Consider the following 18669-nt stretch of genomic DNA (forward strand, 5'->3'; position numbering starts at 1 on the left):
TGATTTTTGAAAATACGTCACAAAAATAAACCAATGAAGTTAATACATTCTTTTTTTGCACGGAAAATACAGGACAATAAACTCTATTTTTCCCTTGGTTATTATCTCTTTTTTCACCAGCCTTAATCGTATTACAATCGCCTTATTCCCTAACGTTTCTCAAACAGTCTTATATAAAACCTATTAAAATATCCTTCTCAATACATTTTCCATTTGAAAATAAATCTTTATTTATAGATCATTTCCTTAATCTCCTCCTTCGTTCTTTTTTGCTAATTTTCAGAATTATTTTTTCCCTCTGTCCTCTTATCCCTTCTTAGCCCAGCGACCAATCTAGACTATTCCAGAAACTTGGAGCAATTCCGAAACTTTCTAAGCTAATCTTTAGAATGAGTCTGATTATTATAGTCTTGACTACGTGTGTTTCAGAAACGAAACTACTTTCTTTCAAAAAATGTCTATTTGGAAGGAAATATTTGGAGCGCGGATTGGAATAAATGCGATTTCTTTACTAATTGGCATTATCTGCCGCCAGCAAGGCTCAAAGAACAATTCTCGGTATTGACTCTGTTTAGCTTAGCACATAATGGGCCTAAAATGAGATCTTCCTTGGAATTTATGAGTAAGGGTAGGGGGTTTGATCCACCCCTTCAAATCTGGAGACTTACATTTTCTATATTATCTGTATATTTTATTTATGTATTTATGTGTAGGCTCCTGACTATGTACTATGTTCATGTGTTACATCTAAAAGAGGCTAATTGTATTTTAAACAAAAATTTAATAATTTATACCTTTTAAATAGTTCTTGGTATTGACACTGAAATAAACTGGATCTCAAATGTTGTGACCGCCACGTATGCAGGGAGAGGGGGGCTTTTGGTCCACCCCCCTAGAATCTTGAGATTATTATATTTTCTGTATACTTATTATATTTCTTAAATGTGAAATATATTTATGTGTACATTGTTGAGTGTGTGTTATATTTAAAACAGCCTAATTGTATTTATAACCAAGAGACAATTATGTATAATTTATATTTCTTCATTATAATTCTTGTTATTGGCATTTATTAGTTGAGGGGGAAAATTATGTAAATACTTAAGGCCTATTTTTTTTTCTGCCCTACAAATTATCCATACTGCTAGAAACGGAAGTGAGCGAATTTTAAAATTTAGATTGACTACTTTTTTAAGAAAACATTAACACTGCATTTTTTTTTAGAATTTTATTTTAAAAAATACGCCTCCTTGTTTGTGGAAAATATCTTCTTTTTTATCTTCATTAAAAAAAAAGTAGAAAATTGTTACATAGGTACACTTTTTCAAATGTAATACTGAATTAATACGGTATAAAAATTTAGTTTTTTAAATCAGCTTTTTAGTTTTTGACGTACACCTAAATGAAGTTTAAAGATTCAAATTGACTAAAATTTATTTGTGGTTTTTATAACATTCAAAATTTCACATATGTCTGTTACAGTAAGTATTAGTTTTGAGGGATTGCTGCATTTTTTATGGCACTTGGTATTAACAAGTGGCTTATAGCAATCGCAAATTCTGTCCGTCTGTCTGTCTGTCTGTCGGTCTGTCGGTCAAGGTTTTGCTACTTTAGGCACTTCCAGGTAAGCTAGGACGATGAAATTTGGCAGGCGTATCAGGGACGGGACCAGATCAAATTAGAAAAGTATTTTCCCGATTTGACCATCTGGGGGGGGGGGCGGTTAATTCGAAAAAATAGAAAAAATGAAGTATTTTTAACTTACGAACGGTTGATCAGATCTTAATGAAATTTGATGTTTGGAAGGATATCTTGTCTCAGAGCTCTTATTTTAAATCTCGACCGGATCTGGTGACATTGGGGGGGGGGAACTGGGAGGAGGAAGCCTAAAATCTTGGAAAACACTTAGAGTGGAGGGATCGGGATGAAACTTGGTGGGGAAAATATGCACAAGTCCTAGATAGATGATTGACATAACCGGAATGGATCCGCTCTCTTTGGGGTAGTTGGATGGGGGGTAATTTTGAAAAATTAGAAAAAATGAGGTATTTTTAACTTACGAACGGGTGATCTGATCTCAATGAAATTTGATATTCAGAAGGATATCGTGTCTCAAAGCTTTTATTTTAAATCCCGACTGGATCTGGTGACATTGGGGGGAGTTTTTTTGGGGGAGAACCTAAAATCATGGAAAACGCTTAGATTGGGGGGATCGGGATGAAACTTGGTGAGAAGAATAAGCAGAAGTCTTAGATACGTGATTGACATAATTGGAACAGATCCGCTCTATTGGGGGGGGGGGGGGTTAATTCTGAAAAATTCGTAAAAATGACGTATTTTTAACTTACGAAGAAGTGATCGGATCTTCGTGAAACTTCATATTTAGAAGGACATCGTAACTCAGATCTCTTATTTGAAATCTCAACCGGATCCATCGTCATTTGGGGGGGGCAGTTGGGGGGGACTGGGAATCTTAAACAATACTTAAAGCGGAGAGATCAGGACGAAACTGGATGGGAAGAATAAAAACCTATCTAAGATATGTAACTGACATAACCGGGCCGGATCTGCTCTCTTTTGTGGAAATGGGGGGGGGGAGGGTAATTCGGAAAAATGAGGTATTTGTAACTTACGAACGGGTGACCAGATCTTAATGAAATTTGATATTTAGAAGGATCTTGTGCTTTAAAGCTCTAATTTTTAATTTTTACCAGATCCTGTGACATTGGGGGGAGTTGGAGGGGGAAACCGGAATTTTGGAAAACCCGAAAATTGGGATATTTTTATCTTACGAATAGGTGATTGGATCTGAATGAAACTTGATATATATATAGAAGGATCTTATGTCTCAGATGCTCCATTTTCAACTCGAATTGGATCCGGCGACATAGGGGGTTGGAGTAGGGAAACAGAAATCTTGGAAAACGCTGAGAGTGGAGACATCGGGATGAAACTTGATAGGAAGAATAAGCACAAGTTCCAAATACGTGATTGACATAATTGGAACGGATCCGTTCCTCTTTGGAGGAGCTGGGGGGTGTTAATTTCAAAAAATTAGAAAAATTGAGGTATTTTTAACTTCAGAACGGGTGACCGGATCTTAATGAAATTTGATATTTAGAAAGAATTCATGTCTCACAGCTCTTATTTCAAATCCCGACCAGATCTGTTGACACTGGGGCGAGTTGGAGGGGGAATTCTTGGAAAACGCTTGGAGTGGAGGAATCGGGATGAAGCTTGGTGGATAGAATAAGCAAATGTTCTTGATACGTGATTGAGGTAACCATACTGGATTCACTCTCTTTGGGGGAGTTGGGGGGAGGGGTTCAGTGATTTGGTGAGTTTGGTGCTTGTGGGCGTGCTAGGACGATGAAAATTGGTAGGCGTGTCAGGGAGCTGCACAAATTGACTTGATAAAGTCGTTTTCCCAGATTTGACCATCTGGGGGGCTAAAGGGAGAGGAAAAATTAGAAAAAAATGAGGTGTTTATAACTTACGATTGGGTTATCGGATCTTAATGAGTTTTGATATTTAGAAGGACATCGTGACCCAGAGCTCTTATTTTAATCCCGGCCGGCATTAAGCCTCTGATTTTCCTTTTAAATCAATCTATTGATTCTTAGAATTTTGTTAGAGCTCATACCATATGAGCTCTTGGCTCTTAGCTCTTCTTGCCTCGTCACAAGTGCCATATGAGCTCTTAGCTCTTGTTTTTTTCGAAAACTAATTGATAACAGAAATTATTAAAAGAGGTAAAATCCTAAGAAAATTCCACACTAAAAATGATATTGTCTAAATTCTCTAACAATTACAAAGACCAAATTTTGTGTAAACTTAGACGTACAACACACATCACGGCCTGCAATTTTGCGACTTCGATTAAAAAACACCCCTTTTCCTTGGCTTTCTCGCAGAAATATAAACAAGATTTCTTGGGTGGTGTATCCAATGAAGAAAAACGGCAAATAAAAAAAAATTGCAAAGATTTTAACCGTAAGAAAACTACGACAATTTTCAGATTTACAAAACGCTAACAAATGGATGTCAAGCCCAGAGCAGTGGCATCCGTTTAGAAAAAAGGGGGGAGTTGTATCTTTCAAAACCCAAGGGAGGAGGGCAAATAAATCATTTTTCCAACAGTTTCAATGACAATAGTAAAACGGCATTTCGAAATGAAAATACTCTAAAAAAGGAGGTTTTCGAAAGCTATGAAAATAGTGTAAAAAAATCTAGGGAGTACTTGCCCCCTACCTCCTCCGTTTGTCATCCTTTGAAAGCCTAAAGCTATGACAAGTCTTTGGGGATGTATCATTCGTTTTTTTGTGAGTTTTTTTCAGTTACCTTTTCTGCATGTCTTGAGAAAGTCTCTCTTTTATTTTAGTACTTTTTTTTAAGTTTGTCTTTTTGTATTGTCCTCTGGACTTTTCGCTGGCTTTTTTCTATTTTTATTCGTACACTGAGGACAGTTGACTTTATATCTTGACCCAATTGTTTGCATTTTTTTATGTGTTTTGTCACTGGTTGTGGTTTTTTCTTTGTTCTCCTACGCCTTCTCATTTTGTTGTCAGTCTTTGGAAAAATGGTGTTTCAAAATCCTGTTATTTGAATGTAAGTCCAAACTCATTAGAGCAGCCATGCTCAAAATACCCCCCCCCCCAACACACCCAAAAAATGTCTTTTTTCCAGCAAATGTCTATGGATCGTGGGTCATCGTAAAAATATTTTTCCTGAGCTTTCGAGTCTCACTCACCCCTTTCTTTCATTGGTTCTTTTTCTATCGCCCCTTTCTAAATAGAACTAAATTTTTCAATTTTGAATTTGAATAAATTTAGCATAATCTCCCCGTTGCCAAGCATTTTTCCTCTCTCCATTCCCTAGTAGGAATTTTTCCCTAAGTAAGTATTGATTCCGTTTCACACAATCCGAGGAAACTAAAACAGGGATTCATGAATATAGCAATAGACACGCTTTCTTATTTCGAAAGACAATGAGACTGGACATGCAAATCGATTTGCTTTCTGGGTCCCAGGAGATTAAAGTGAATTAAACAGCTCAGGCAATAAAATAAAAGTGAATCATAGAAATGGGAGTTTAATTATGAGCTTTTCAAAACAATGATAATCATAATGAAACATTTTAAGGACTTGGAAAAGGGGAGGGGCGTTGACAAAGCAAATAACAGACTGACACCTAGATAATTTTACGAAAATTATCTAGGTAATTTTACCTAGATAGAATATTATCTAGGCAGAAATTATCTAGAATATTACCTAGATAGAATATTACCTAGATAGAATATTATCTAGGTAGAATATTACCTAGATAGAAATTATCTAGGTAATTATCGATAATTTTACGATATTTATCTTACGAAAATTATTTACGAAAATTAATCTGTGTCACATTTTCGAACATTTCTATTTACGAAAATATGACACAATTACAAAAAACTGCTACTCACAAATTGCTCGGCATTAAATTAAGTAGAAGTACGTCCCGGGAGTGAGCTAGAGGGTGTAGTGGGTTCACTCCGATTAGTTTTAAACTGATGCGGGAGGTTGTATGATAACCCATTGAAGTATCGATTGTCGCCTATTTAGTCTTCTAGGACATAGCGGAATATAGGAACATAGGAATAGCGTAAAGAGCAAGAAGTTGCGGGGAGGGCAGACCCCCTCATATACGGAATAACTTTTATTCATTGTAATAATTGAAAAACTGCTTCTTTTTGTTTTAGAAAATATTTGGATAAGTATTCTTACCGCATTTCACAATTCATCATAATTATCATGTTTTGACTAATAAGATTTGTTCAAAAAATGTTTTTTAGGACTGAAACTATTAAAGGGTGAAATGCATACATTGTTTTGGCTAATCCATGTATTTAACAAATTATATTAAAAATTCAACTTTAAATGATAGTTAGCAAGTTTTATGTAGTACTAGTTTTGATGAAACAGGGGAGGGGTAGCAACGACGGGATAACTCCTGGGTTCCATATTCTCGGGGATTCAGAATATTTTCAAATAATTTTTTGTTATTTTTGGTTGGATAATACAAATTAAGTTTAGATCCTTATGAAACGCAGTTTATAATGGAAACAAATGAAACAGTAAGTGAGCACAATCAGTCGAAATAGAAAATGCTCGTATGTGAGCCTATATCTTGTAAGTGGATTTTCTATTAAAGTTAGTAGACATTTTCATGGTAATGTGGGTTTAGTGATTCAAAATGAAAATAAGCCTGCTCCTCATGGGAGTCACTTATAGAGGGAGAGGTAGTACTCTCTTGAAACTCATTGCTGGTCAAGAAAAATCATCAAAAATGAGTTAAAAGATGAATTTTGTCTGAAGATAGTAGATTAGCCTCTTACTCTGGCTAACCTGTTGCACCCTTCCCCCAAAAAAGTCCAAAACTATACCCATAAGATTACATATTGAAAAAATGGCAAGCTCTCAAGAAAATACAGGAACGTAAATTCCCTGCTTGACCTGTACAGGCAATCTTTACCTCTCATTCCAGGCAATCTAACGGTCCTATGACAATTTTAAATTCTTGGTCAACCTGCCTGAGACTCTAGGCAGGCTTGCCGTTCTGAAAGCTAACATACAAGTATTGGTCCAATAAGAGAGTCATACTTACTCCGCCGTTTACCCATGCCATTTAACCGAACACTTGGAAAACTATAGTTCCTATGACTATCTTAGTTCTAGGAATGACACCTGCCTTACCTATTAATGACTTACGTATTAATTACCTATTAAAGGATGACTTAACATGGACTTACCTATTAGCAAATGAACTGACATCGTTTTTATACAATCCTAATAAGGGCTTATGCCAGATTTGCCTCTCACTCAATCGGGCTATCTGTCTTAGCTTTTTCTACAATTAGCCATGGCTTGACAGTCCCCTGCGTAATAGTCACAAAAAGGGAATTCTCTAGAATAATAATGTTTAACATGCAAATCAATTTTGATTGTTGGACCCAAGAGGTTTTTATTGCAAGTGGTTACGAACAAGCTCAGAAACATGGAAACAAAACTTTTAGTCTTCATATTATGTTTTTTAGGGTGGGGCTCGCTATAATTTGTTTTTTGCAGATTCAGATTATATTAAGTGTAAAAAATTTAAAGCACTCGACCTGTGAATTTAATAACTGCATATAATAAACGACTGGGAAAAATATAATAAATGACTGACATATAATGTAATAAACGACTGACATAAAAGATATGTCGCTAATTTTGATTATTCAAGTTTACATGGATTATTTGGTTAAACTTTGAACTAAAGAACACGACAAAGGCTAAAGGAGAGCATAGTGTCGAATGGTAAGGTCTCTCCTAGTAATCAGATAGTTTGAGGGCCATACATAAAAATGTTTGCGAAATGAATGGATTTTTTGGGTTTGAGTGTTCAGGGTGCAAGGATAGATCTAAAAATTAATTTATTAATTTTTTGAGATTTAAAACTAATTAAGATCTAAAAAATAGATAGATCTAGAAATTAATTAATGTCATGACGACTATGTGGCTTTGACTAGAAATAACTGAAGGCAAAGAGATGATGAGAGGAAAGGGGAAATTGTATAGCTTCATGTGTAGTATTGTTAATAAAGGTGGTTGATGCAATGAAGATGTTAAAAGTAGAGCAGCCAAGGAGCAAGGTTTTTTTTTTTTTTTTTTTTTTTTTTTTTTTTTTTTTTTTTTTTTTTTTTTTTGAGTTGAAGGAAAAGAGGTTGGGAAAAGAGGAAAATGAGTCTGCAAAGTAGGATTAGAATATTGAGGCCATGATAATGACAGTGGTCAATTATGGCTCTGATGCTTGGGCACTTTGAAAGGCTCAGGAAGATTTGCTAAGTGTGATTGGGATGGAAAGGAAGTGTGCAGCCTCCGGGGACTTGGTGCTGTGGTGAGGTTTCAGTAGTAGTTGGAGTAATCAACTGAGTGAAGAAATGCACAAAATCTTTTTTTATTTTCCTGCAATTTTAATTGTGGGAAATGTGGGTAATTACATTATCGTTGCATATGGGTTTTACTAATTGGTTACTTACAAAATAGCCAGAATAATTTTTGAAATTTTCAATCACTCGTTTTGAGGGTTTGCCTTTGAGTCTCAAGTGCCTTGGCACTAAAATCTCCAAAAAATTAAGAAGTTTTTCATTAGCTAATGAATGGTGCATTTTAAGCCCTGTGACTTTTAAAATGGAGATTGAAAAGTTTTCTCGATTTTCGAACTTAGGCAGACTGTAGGCTCCTCTTCTATATGATTTTTAGAATAAATACGTCTTAATGCGAAACGCGATAAATTCCCTAATATATTTTGTATATTGCTGTTCGTCTTGGCAACTGCCGAGATATATCTCATTCAGAGCATGGTTGTTAATAGAGCAGAAGGTTTGCCAATAATCCTGATTCAAGGCCGTATCCATGGGGCGGGGGAGGTTAGGGGTTTTCATGTTTTTTTGAAATTCTAAGTGTAGTTCGACAGATGCATAAACATAGAATTATATTATGGAGGGATTTTAGAAGGGGTGAAATCAAAAATGATTTGGCAAATTATATAAACAACCAAAGTTTTTTGCGGGAGAAAACTAATGATTTTTGGGGGGGGGGTGTATGAAGGTCCCCTTATCATATGTGTGAATATCTGTTGAAGCATCATATCTGTATATATCTTTATAGATGGTTTGTTTCTTCCAAAAGCAAGCTAAATATCTGGGTAGCATACAGTATTTCTGTATTGAGCAAACGTGAAAGAAAATGCAAACCTGGTAATTAAAAATTATGCCAGTAAGATCCGGGTTGCGTATGCCTCCCTGGCTTCAAACGTTTCGTATCTAAGTAGAATTCACCATTCTCAGTTATATAATTGCCTAACAGTTCCTCACTTACTCGCCCTTGCTCCTGTTTGATCTTTCCTTAATTGTGGCAAAAGAAAGCAAGTTCATCTCCTTTACTTTAAATTTGCAAAGTATTTAATGCAACTTCCAACTTGGACAAGTAACTCTTTTCTGCAAAGAAAGTATCATTTGGTAAACCCAGGTGGAGTTATTGAGAAGCGTATTTGTGATTTCACTACCGAATGCCAGAAGTCTTCCCATCTTAGGTCAGTTCTGCCTCTTGTTTGTAGTTGTCAAGTGTGTTTTTATTTCTGTTGTCTCTTTTTTGTTTTTTCTTTTCTTTATTTTTACTCTGTCTTTTTCTGGGCTTTTTTCCCAGTTTTTTGTGATGGGTTATGAATAAAATGATGATGGTGATGATGATTGAATAAAATGATGATGGTGATGATGATTTTTAGAATTTTAAATAAAACTAATAAAACGAAAAGTATCGCACTATTTGATCTTGAAAGTTTGAAATATTCGCAAATGCACATTAAGTGATAGGCATTGGCATTTATTCAATCATCTACTAATGCTAACGTCATTTGATTATTCCAATTTGTTTTATATAATAAATAACGACATTATTAAGGTTAGTATAAGCTAAAAAAGGCCGCGAAATGTGGTATTCAATAATATCAAACGTTTCTTCAATTATTTCTTTTATCTAAGCCTTTTATTCTTTTCGCAAGCTTTTAATTCATTTGTACGGTTTTACAGTTTTACTCAATTTATTAACCCTTGACATTTCTATTTCACCTCATTGTCTGTCAAACAGTCGTTTCCCCCTAACGACTTGAAACGGTCAGTTCCACGCCTAGAATTCCAAACATTTTCCTCTATAGCGATGTAAATTAGCCAAAATTCAATAATCCCTCGGGCCGGTTCGAACAAAGTGCCCCCTTTCTATCTGATATAGAATTGTTATTGAAAGTCCAGCTGCTTTGAAAATTTTATTTGACATCTTTTGAAAGTTTCCAAAATTGAAACGTCTTCAGTAAGTGAATTTTCTTGCGGAGTTGAAGGAAGGATACGTTTTTCCTTCAAAACTTATTCCCGTTTCCCTGCTTTATCATGCGCTATTTTCTCCATAGAGATGGATTCCCTAAAATCTTATAAGATGTTCCCTAAAATTTGAGAACCATTGGAAATACGTTTAAGCCAATGGCAACTAGAAAGGATCAATAAAGTTTTGAATATCTCAGGAAACGTAGTGGAAGATTCTAGGAGAATGGGATTTTAAGGGATATTTAAATGAGATGGAAAAGGGGTGGGATTCATAAGTTTGTTGCATTGAGTTTAGTGTCACATTTATTCACAAATGGAAAAGAGGGGAATCCTTTTTTGAATTTAAATGAACAAAAAAGGCGGGATTAAATAAAAAAAAAAAATCAACTTGCATAATATTTAAATAGGATTGTTTTGATTGTCGTATCATGCCATTTGCCAACACGATAATTTTTTTTCTTACATAAAGCTGGAGTTTAATATAGAAAATGGTAAATAAAAAATGTTATTTAGAAGTTTTTTTTAGAAATTTAGACGAAGTTTATTATTATTCAATACAATACAAAATACAATTCAAAATGGAATTACAATGCACTTATTCCCCCTCGAAAGGCTCCATGCCCAGGGATACAAGGGGGGTTAGAGCAAATGACCCCTTGCTACTTCGCTATCTAATTCCGTGAGCAAGTAGTTTGCTATGAAAGAAATACTAAAGTTTGCTGTACAAGTTCTAAAATTAAGCCCTTCGAATAGGTAAAAGATAGGAGTCATTCATTAGACATGCAATGATATTCATTCGCTAAAGCATTGTTATCTTACAGCTAAAGTAGAATATTGTTTATAAAGTTTAGTTTGTAATAAAAGCAATTTTTGGTAAATATAAAGTCAGCCGCTGGAAAACTAAGGAGAGTCTTGGGACTCTACGAGCTAAACAAAAATTTTTCGGTAATGCCGAACCGTTATTTTCATACTTCTTAAGAGAAGGTTTATTTCTAAAAAAAAAAAAAAATCCATAAATCTCATTTAAATCTCTTTCTAAATCTAACTTTCTAATTTTCATTCTAAATCTCATTATTTTTAAAATCACAATCCCAGTTGAGCCAAACTGTAACTTTTAAGTTAACAAACGGAAAAGAAATAAGTAAATATGTCGTGGGGCTAGTCAAGGATTTTTTCCAAAATGTCAAAGAGGTTTTAAAAATGTAATAATGTCAAAAAACAACTAAAACTCACAGAATTAAAAGGGAATGAACCATATAAAAATACAAGGACATCGTCAGTCTTGTAACCAGAAAAAAAATACGATACACAATTTAGTAAAAAAAAGAAATGAATTTTTATTCCTAGTTAACCATCTTTATCGCGTAACTAAGACGCTGGTCTTAGCTTCGGTTAGAAAAGCGATTCTGGAAATTTTGGGACAATCCGTGGCGCTGTTCGTCGTCTAGTAAATAATCACATTTATCTTGTGTGTAAATAACGCTTAAAAACATGTTTATTGTCCATGTTTCATTTGAAAAGCACAGGAGTATGCATTTTATAAAAAAAAAGTAAAGGATACGGCATTAGACTTTACGGTCCCTACCGGCGGTGCTGATCCCCGTTTCTTGGCCCTTCAGCCAGGAAGTGCAATGGGGGGTTGGGGGCCAGCCATCCTGTGCTTTCGCACACCCTTCCTGTTTACCTTCCCCAGATTTCTCCAGGTATCCATTTAGAGCTGGGTCGACTCTGGCTAAGCTTACAGAGTCACGCCACTGACGCTCGTCCCAAACTGAAGAATTGGTTACACTGAGATTCGGACCCGCGTCCTCTCAGACAAAGGATCCCGAATCCAGTTCCTGTTGACCGTTTTTTTTTTAAATACCCTTTTGTGTATCTTCATTTCAAAAATACCTACCTCCTCCATACATTTTGTGAACTAGGACCGCTGCTCTAATAACGCGGAGGAATATTTGCCCGTATGAAGATACGGCACTTCCGCATTATATGGTACACATTCGAGAAGTAAAGTTATGTTAATCATAATGGAATATATCAAATTATGATGGAAATATAATAGTTTAGTGGCAAAATTATGGAAACTACAGAGTTATAGAAGGGGGGCCGCCCAAACCGCATTATATTAAATACATAACCTAACCTAACCAAAATACCATCTAAATATTTAATCATAATATAGCTACAATGTAGTTTTCTACTGAACCGAAGGTAATTGTCTGCTATGAAGACCGTTGAAACTGGCTATTATCTCATCTTCGCTATACAAATTCTCAAGTGTGTACAATATAATACGGAAGTACCGAAGATACTTTTTTTTATTGGGCGGTATGAAATTGGGCTGCTGGAGCCAAGCTCGACTGGTATCATTTCTAAAGTTTCTTGTTTATGAACTGTCAAAAATTATATTATTTTGATTGGTACTTTGGTATTCATATAAAACGTGTCATAAAACTGATAAAGACAACGTCAACTTCAATCAAGGAAAAGAGAATGAATTAAACATTGTTCTTGCTCATCATTTTATTCGCTCTACAGCTTAGTCGTGTACTATACCAAAGAGTATGGGTTACGTATATGAGTGGAAACTGGTGCTAGTGTCGACAAAAAAATTCAACTCTATCTAGCGTCTGGCGATACTTTGCATTTTTTTCAAGCTTCGTAATCGTTTTTCTGTCACGAACTACGTTCAGAAACTTATTACTACCGTAAATTAATCAATTGTATTAATAAAATTAATTATTTTTATTATTACACTGGAAACATTGACAAGTGTCGCCAAACGCTAGATGGTGTTGGTGGGCTTTTTTGTTGACATTAGTGCCAGTTCCCACTCTTATAGGTTACTTATACCTTTTGTACTGTACTCTATCTCTTTTGTTCTTCCAGCAGAATCGGACACTTTCCTGCTCTCCGACATCTGAAATTCAGGTGCTAGGTAGGATTTTGTTTAACTGCAAGCGCCCCAAACTCTATACGGCAAGTCAAAGAATATAAACGGAAATATTTCTCTGAAACTCCTTGCTTTTATTCTGCTATAGGCTTGACTTCCTCTAATTTCCGCTCATATTTGCTTCTTATCATGGCGTCCTATTCTTATGCTGACAGGATTCGATTTTCATTTCAACAGCCGGATTTAACGTCGGAAAGTCTTTTTTTGGCTCAGATCAGGGTTGAAGCATTCGGTCTTTAGGCTGGTAATCTTATACCAGTAACCTTATGAATAAGATTTATTCTTTATTTGCTGCTAAACGTGTAAATATCAGTATTTTTCTATATATCTGTATACCAGTATGTATATCGGTATATATATCGGTATGTATTCAAGGGAAACATTTTTAGAACGACTTTTGAGAATTTCACTTTCAATCAGGCATACCAGCCAATGGCGTCTATTCATGAAAACTTATAGTGGGGAGGGGATGTAATCTTTAAAATCTAGGGGAATATTTTTGTCATTTTTTCAATTTTGATTCAAGAAAAACATAATTTCAATAAGAATATCCCTAAAAAAGGCTTCTTTGTGAGTTCTTCAGGATTTTACTGAATTTTCCCCAAAGAAATTTTGATTTTGGAAATTTCGCCAAAAATCAATATCCATATATACACGAATGTTAATAGGAAATTCAGATTGCTATTTTTTGTTAGGGTTTACTTCGGGTGTCTTTGAAAACAGTTGACACCGAAAAATTTTCTTTTTTTTTGGCTCAGTTCTGTCTCAGTCAGGGTTAACGATTTGGTTCTCAACATTTGGCATGAAATTTGTTGGTGTCTTTTGGCTTTTTTGGCTTTTTTTTGGTGTCTTTTTCTTTATACTGGAATAGGTTGCTTTTTTCCCATTTTTGCAGGAAGATTCATGACAATTTCGCTTTTAATTAGACATGCACTACCATGATCCCTGGGTTTTTGGGGAATTCTCCAAAAGAAAATTTAGTCCTTTAAAATCTCCTTGAAAGTTAACATCCGTAAATACACGAACATTAACACGAGATACAAATCATTAAATTTTTACCGTTAACTTTTGGCGACATTTTGGAAAACTCAGTTTTCTTTCCAAAAACTTTGGAAAAACCCTGGACTGTCTGAGAATAGCGGAAGTACTAGCTAAAATTCTTGCTCCGACGTATTATGGTCATTTAGGCTTGACAAAATTTACCATCTTCTGTCACAGCTTAGCTTTACTTTGTGAATGATATCTGCAAATTAAACTTCGTAACTTTGTTCTAGGTCTTACAGCAACAACAAATGACACTACAACAGCTGTTATTGTTACAAAGTGCAAACAACGGGCAAATGGGAAATCCAGCAGCCCAGTTTTTCCTGCAGAATCAAGTTCAGCACGCTTTAGTGCAGGCGGCACATCAGTACCAGCAGCTTCAAAAGCAAAGTCAGCAGCAAACTATAAATAACAATACTGAACCCATCCATAGAATAAAAAATGAAGGACCATCTCCAGATTTAAAGTCTCCCACAATACCAACTTCAAATTCGCTTAACCTAGCAGGATCTACTCAACAGAAGCTGCCCTCTCAAATGTCAAGGTCGTCGGGTATCAACTTTGATCTTACCTCAGATGAAACTACGGATCTTGAGGAATTAGAACAGTTTGCTAAAAACTTCAAGCAAAGGAGAATTAAACTTGGTGAGCATACAAATTATTTTCGTTTTCTTAATTTTTATTTATTTTGAGAACTTTTTTCTTCGCATTAATTAGGAGAATTTTTTTATTATTTTAGTTTGGAAGAAGTTTTATTTACCTTTTCTGAATCCTGCTAGTATGGACTATTTCATATTCCTTACCCTCTGTGTTTCCTAACTCTTGGTTCATGCAGATATTCACACGTCAGCGATATTCGCTGGTCTTGTCAATTTAGTTCCTGACTTTGTCAATTTAGGTTGCTTTGTCAAGGAATTTATTGAGTTGACAAAATTGAACTTTACCAGGCAGCCTGACAATTTTATATACAATAGCAGCAACCATGAGAATTGCTGTTCAGATCTGTTTAGAAAATAACAATAATCATAGAAAAACAATCTTGTGTGAATATACCACCAATTAAAGATTCTTATTGACGGTACTCACAATAATCACCTACGCAACAATTTTTTTTTCTTCCCAGAACTTAGAGAAACTCCTTGGTCTTGGTCGGTCTTTTTGGCACTTGGTTGGTCGGTCTTTGGTCGGTCTTGCTCGTTTGATGGTGTTAAAAATTGTTATCACCTCCTCTTTGAATGTGCTAATTATTCTTTTTTCTCGGTCGCTATTAATTAAGTGTTAAAAAGAGCTGTTAATCTTCTTTCCTTTCGATTTGTATTTGCTTAGTGTCTGTAAAATTGCTCGGTCTTTAGTGGCTCAATTTCTCATTTATATGGTCCGATTTGATCAATGTTCATAATTGATTTCTAAAATGATATGCTTATTATTCAGTTTGTAGTTCTTTTTTTCGGTGTTTTGTTCTGTTTCGTTCTGTTTATTTCTCTCTTTTTTTAGTGTCATTTTACAGATTTTGTAGTTGTAGATGTGAAATACCGGTGAAGTTCCCGGTTCAGTCACTAATAAATTATCTATCTATCTATGGGTCGGTCAGATGAAGTCCTCCAAGAATGTTCCAGCAGAAATAACTCAAAAGGCAGCCTGTAACGCAGCACACATTTACACGACTGAAAAACTGAAAATGTGTTTGGGATTTGACTGTTAATTAAGAAGCAGTTGCCTGCAAAGAAAAGATCTTCTTGGATATCCAAAATACATCATAAAAAACTTTGATATCAAAATTCCTACTTTAAACTTTCTCTGTGTGTGAGAAAAGGGACATGCTATATTAAGAAAAAAGAACAATTAATTGCTTAAAATGAAATAATATGAGATAAAAACGGATTGAAACAATCCTGATGGGACTAAACTTACTAGAGGCATGCAATCGGATGTGACTCTAACAAATGTATTGTATTTCTTGAAGAGGAATAATAGGCTATCTTATATCGCACTCTTAATTCAAGGGAGCATTCCAGGCTTGGACCTAAAGTAACTTCGCGTAAACTACACAAGTTGCTTAAAGATTATATCCTCCGGGAACACTTGTGGTGTAACTAAGGACATATAATCATTATAAGCTTCAATTGTTTCCATTTCTCTTTCATTCTAACGATACTTTAATATGTTACAATCTGTTAATACTACTGATGATGATAATGATGTAAATTCATTTCAATAAAGATGCCCGTGAGGTATCTTTAGTAAAAGTTATTGCGAAAGTAAATTCAAAGTTTTTTTTTGTGTCGTTCCACCTATTACGACAACGCCAGCTGGAACAAAAAAGTTAGTTCTTATTAAATTTTTGTCGTACTTAGAAGGCACCCTAGTAACTTATTAGCTTTCCCATATTCATTTAAAAGGGTATTTTACTAAATTCTAGCACGTGGAATGATGTGAGTACATTTTACGGGTTTTAATCACTCATACAGTTTTTGATACTGTGAAACTCTTTGACTTGTATAACTTTTGGGGTTCCTAGGTCAATTTTTTCCAGGGGCAGTTTTAGGGGAGGGACAGAGGGAGGACTTGCCCCGGGCGCAGAAATTTTATGGGTGCAAAATTTCAAATAAACAACGTAAAGGTTATAATCACTTCGTAATATTTGAAATTTTTACTAAAATAAAGCAGTAAATTTTTACTAAAATAAAGTAAATGGAAATAATTAATAAACTATTAATTAACTAATAAAATGAAACACGTTAAAAATAATAAATGCATTATAATAATTAAATTCGAATAATAATAACCTATAAAAAATCTTAACTAATTAATAAACTGAAAATATAAATACAAATGTTATTATAATTTGGCCTGACATTATTGGAGACGGGGGAAGGGGGCGCTTATCAGGGTTTCGGTCCGAGTGCTAGAGAAACCAGAACTGTCACTGGGTATATCATAACTTTATTTCTATACTTTCAGAATGATATTTTGTTATTCTAAATCTTGCAATGATTCTTATATATTTAATATATTTCCTTGTATCTCTCAAGCAGTTTTTCAAGTAAAACGTTTTAGGGATAATTTTGTGTTACCAATTCAGTTTTGTTTCTTTTTCCCTTCTTTGGGACCGGGTTAATACGGTCTTTTCACCCTTTTATTTTGTGTCCCTAAGCTTATCTACACTTTCCCTAAGCTCCAGAATGTCTTTCCAAGGAATTACAGCATCACAAGCTGCTCACACTTTTCTAACTTTTTTAGGTTTCACTCAAGGAGATGTTGGCTTAGCAATGGGTAAACTCTATGGAAACGATTTTTCACAAACAACAATATCCCGTTTTGAAGCCCTTAATCTGTCATTCAAAAATATGTGTAAACTAAAGCCGTTGCTACAAAAATGGTTGGAAGACGCTGACAATTCAGTTGGGAGTACTGCTGGAAGAGATCAAAATCCACCTTCTCAAATAAGGGTAAATATTTCATTCTATATTGTAATGCTTTTAAACGTAGCTTCGGATTGATTCCAAGAGTAGGTGTTCTAGGTTTATAATAAAGAACCAAGGAAATCAAAATAAGGAATCCCCCCCCCCCCCCATCTATCTTACGTCTATCCATACCTGAAAACTGCGATTTATAGGATTTATCTTTTGGTTGTTTCAAAATTAAGAAGTTTTTATGGCAGTGCCACATTTTAGTCTTTTCAACAATAAAATTCAAACATTAATAATATGTTAATTTTCAAAGACAACTTCACCTTCAAAGGAAAGCTACATCATCTTAAGCTGTTTGGTTCTACATGTTTTTAGCTTACCGTTTTCTGAGGTTTCTCCCACAGCTTCACCACTTCACAGCTTCACCTTCAAAGGAAAGCTACATCTTCTTAAGTTGTTTGGTTCTACATGTTTTAGCTTACCGTTTTCTGAGGTTTCTCCCGCAACTTCACCACTTCACAACTTCACCTTCAAAGAAAAGCTACATCTTCTTAAGCTGTTTGGTTCTACATGTTTTTAGCTTACCCTTTGCTGAGGTCTTCCCCACATTTATATTAAATAATGCTACTGCAAACTCGTTGCATTTCAGCCTCTTGAAACTTCCTATCCTTGAGACAGCTAAGGCATATAGGGACCCTATTATCAAGTTTTTCTTTTCTGCTTTTGTAAAATGTTACAATTATACGTATGAATTTGGTTATATGGATAGATAGATAGATAGATAAACTTTTATTTTCACCAAAATTTTCATGACATTGCCAAATTTCTTTGGTATAGTCACATTAATAAGCGACAAAAAAACTTAGATATGGATGCAATAAATGATAAAATGCTTGTTTTATCGTTGCTCAATCCTCCTGACTTTCGTTATAAATTTTTACAAAGTTAGGTATAAAACTCTTTGCTAACCACTGGTGGGCATAGCGTACCAGCTGAAGTTTCTCAACAGGCACTGCAACCCTGCGCGGGAGTCGTTTTTGTAGATTGAGGAAGAAAGGGTTTTGTGGACTGGATGGATCGGGATATCATGGTTGTTTTTAAACTTACTTGAGTTTAACATTGAGCTGACTCTTTAGATTTTTACTGTATCTGTCATTCGGTTCTTTGTATATTTTAGTATTATGACGGAAAAATATTGGCGCCCTTCCAGTTCTGTGAGTTTTTCTTTAGTCAAAGGATTTGAATATTACAGTTTCAGTTCGTTTCTAAAAAATATATATATATAAAAATCCTTAGTTATTCATTTTCGACGTCGTGCTTTTCAAAATTTTGTGCGCAATTTCGCGTTGCTCTTTTTTGAAAAATGGAGG

The 18669-nt window shown here is 34.9% G+C and overlaps 1 protein-coding gene across 1 annotated transcript in view; it reads left to right on the forward strand.

Moving 5' to 3' along the window:
- LOC136025078 (POU domain protein 2-like) overlaps positions 1-18669 on the forward strand; it is a 107237-nt gene that overhangs the window by 78490 nt on the left and 10078 nt on the right. Inside the window, exons 7-8 of the mRNA XM_065700794.1 lie at positions 14120-14534; positions 17130-17338. Coding sequence (XP_065556866.1) covers positions 14120-14534; positions 17130-17338 — 624 coding nt within the window. The remainder of the gene's footprint in view (positions 1-14119; positions 14535-17129; positions 17339-18669) is intronic.

The sequence above is a fragment of the Artemia franciscana genome, chromosome 1, assembly GCF_032884065.1.
Source record: "Artemia franciscana chromosome 1, ASM3288406v1, whole genome shotgun sequence".
NCBI lineage: Eukaryota > Metazoa > Arthropoda > Branchiopoda > Anostraca > Artemiidae > Artemia > Artemia franciscana.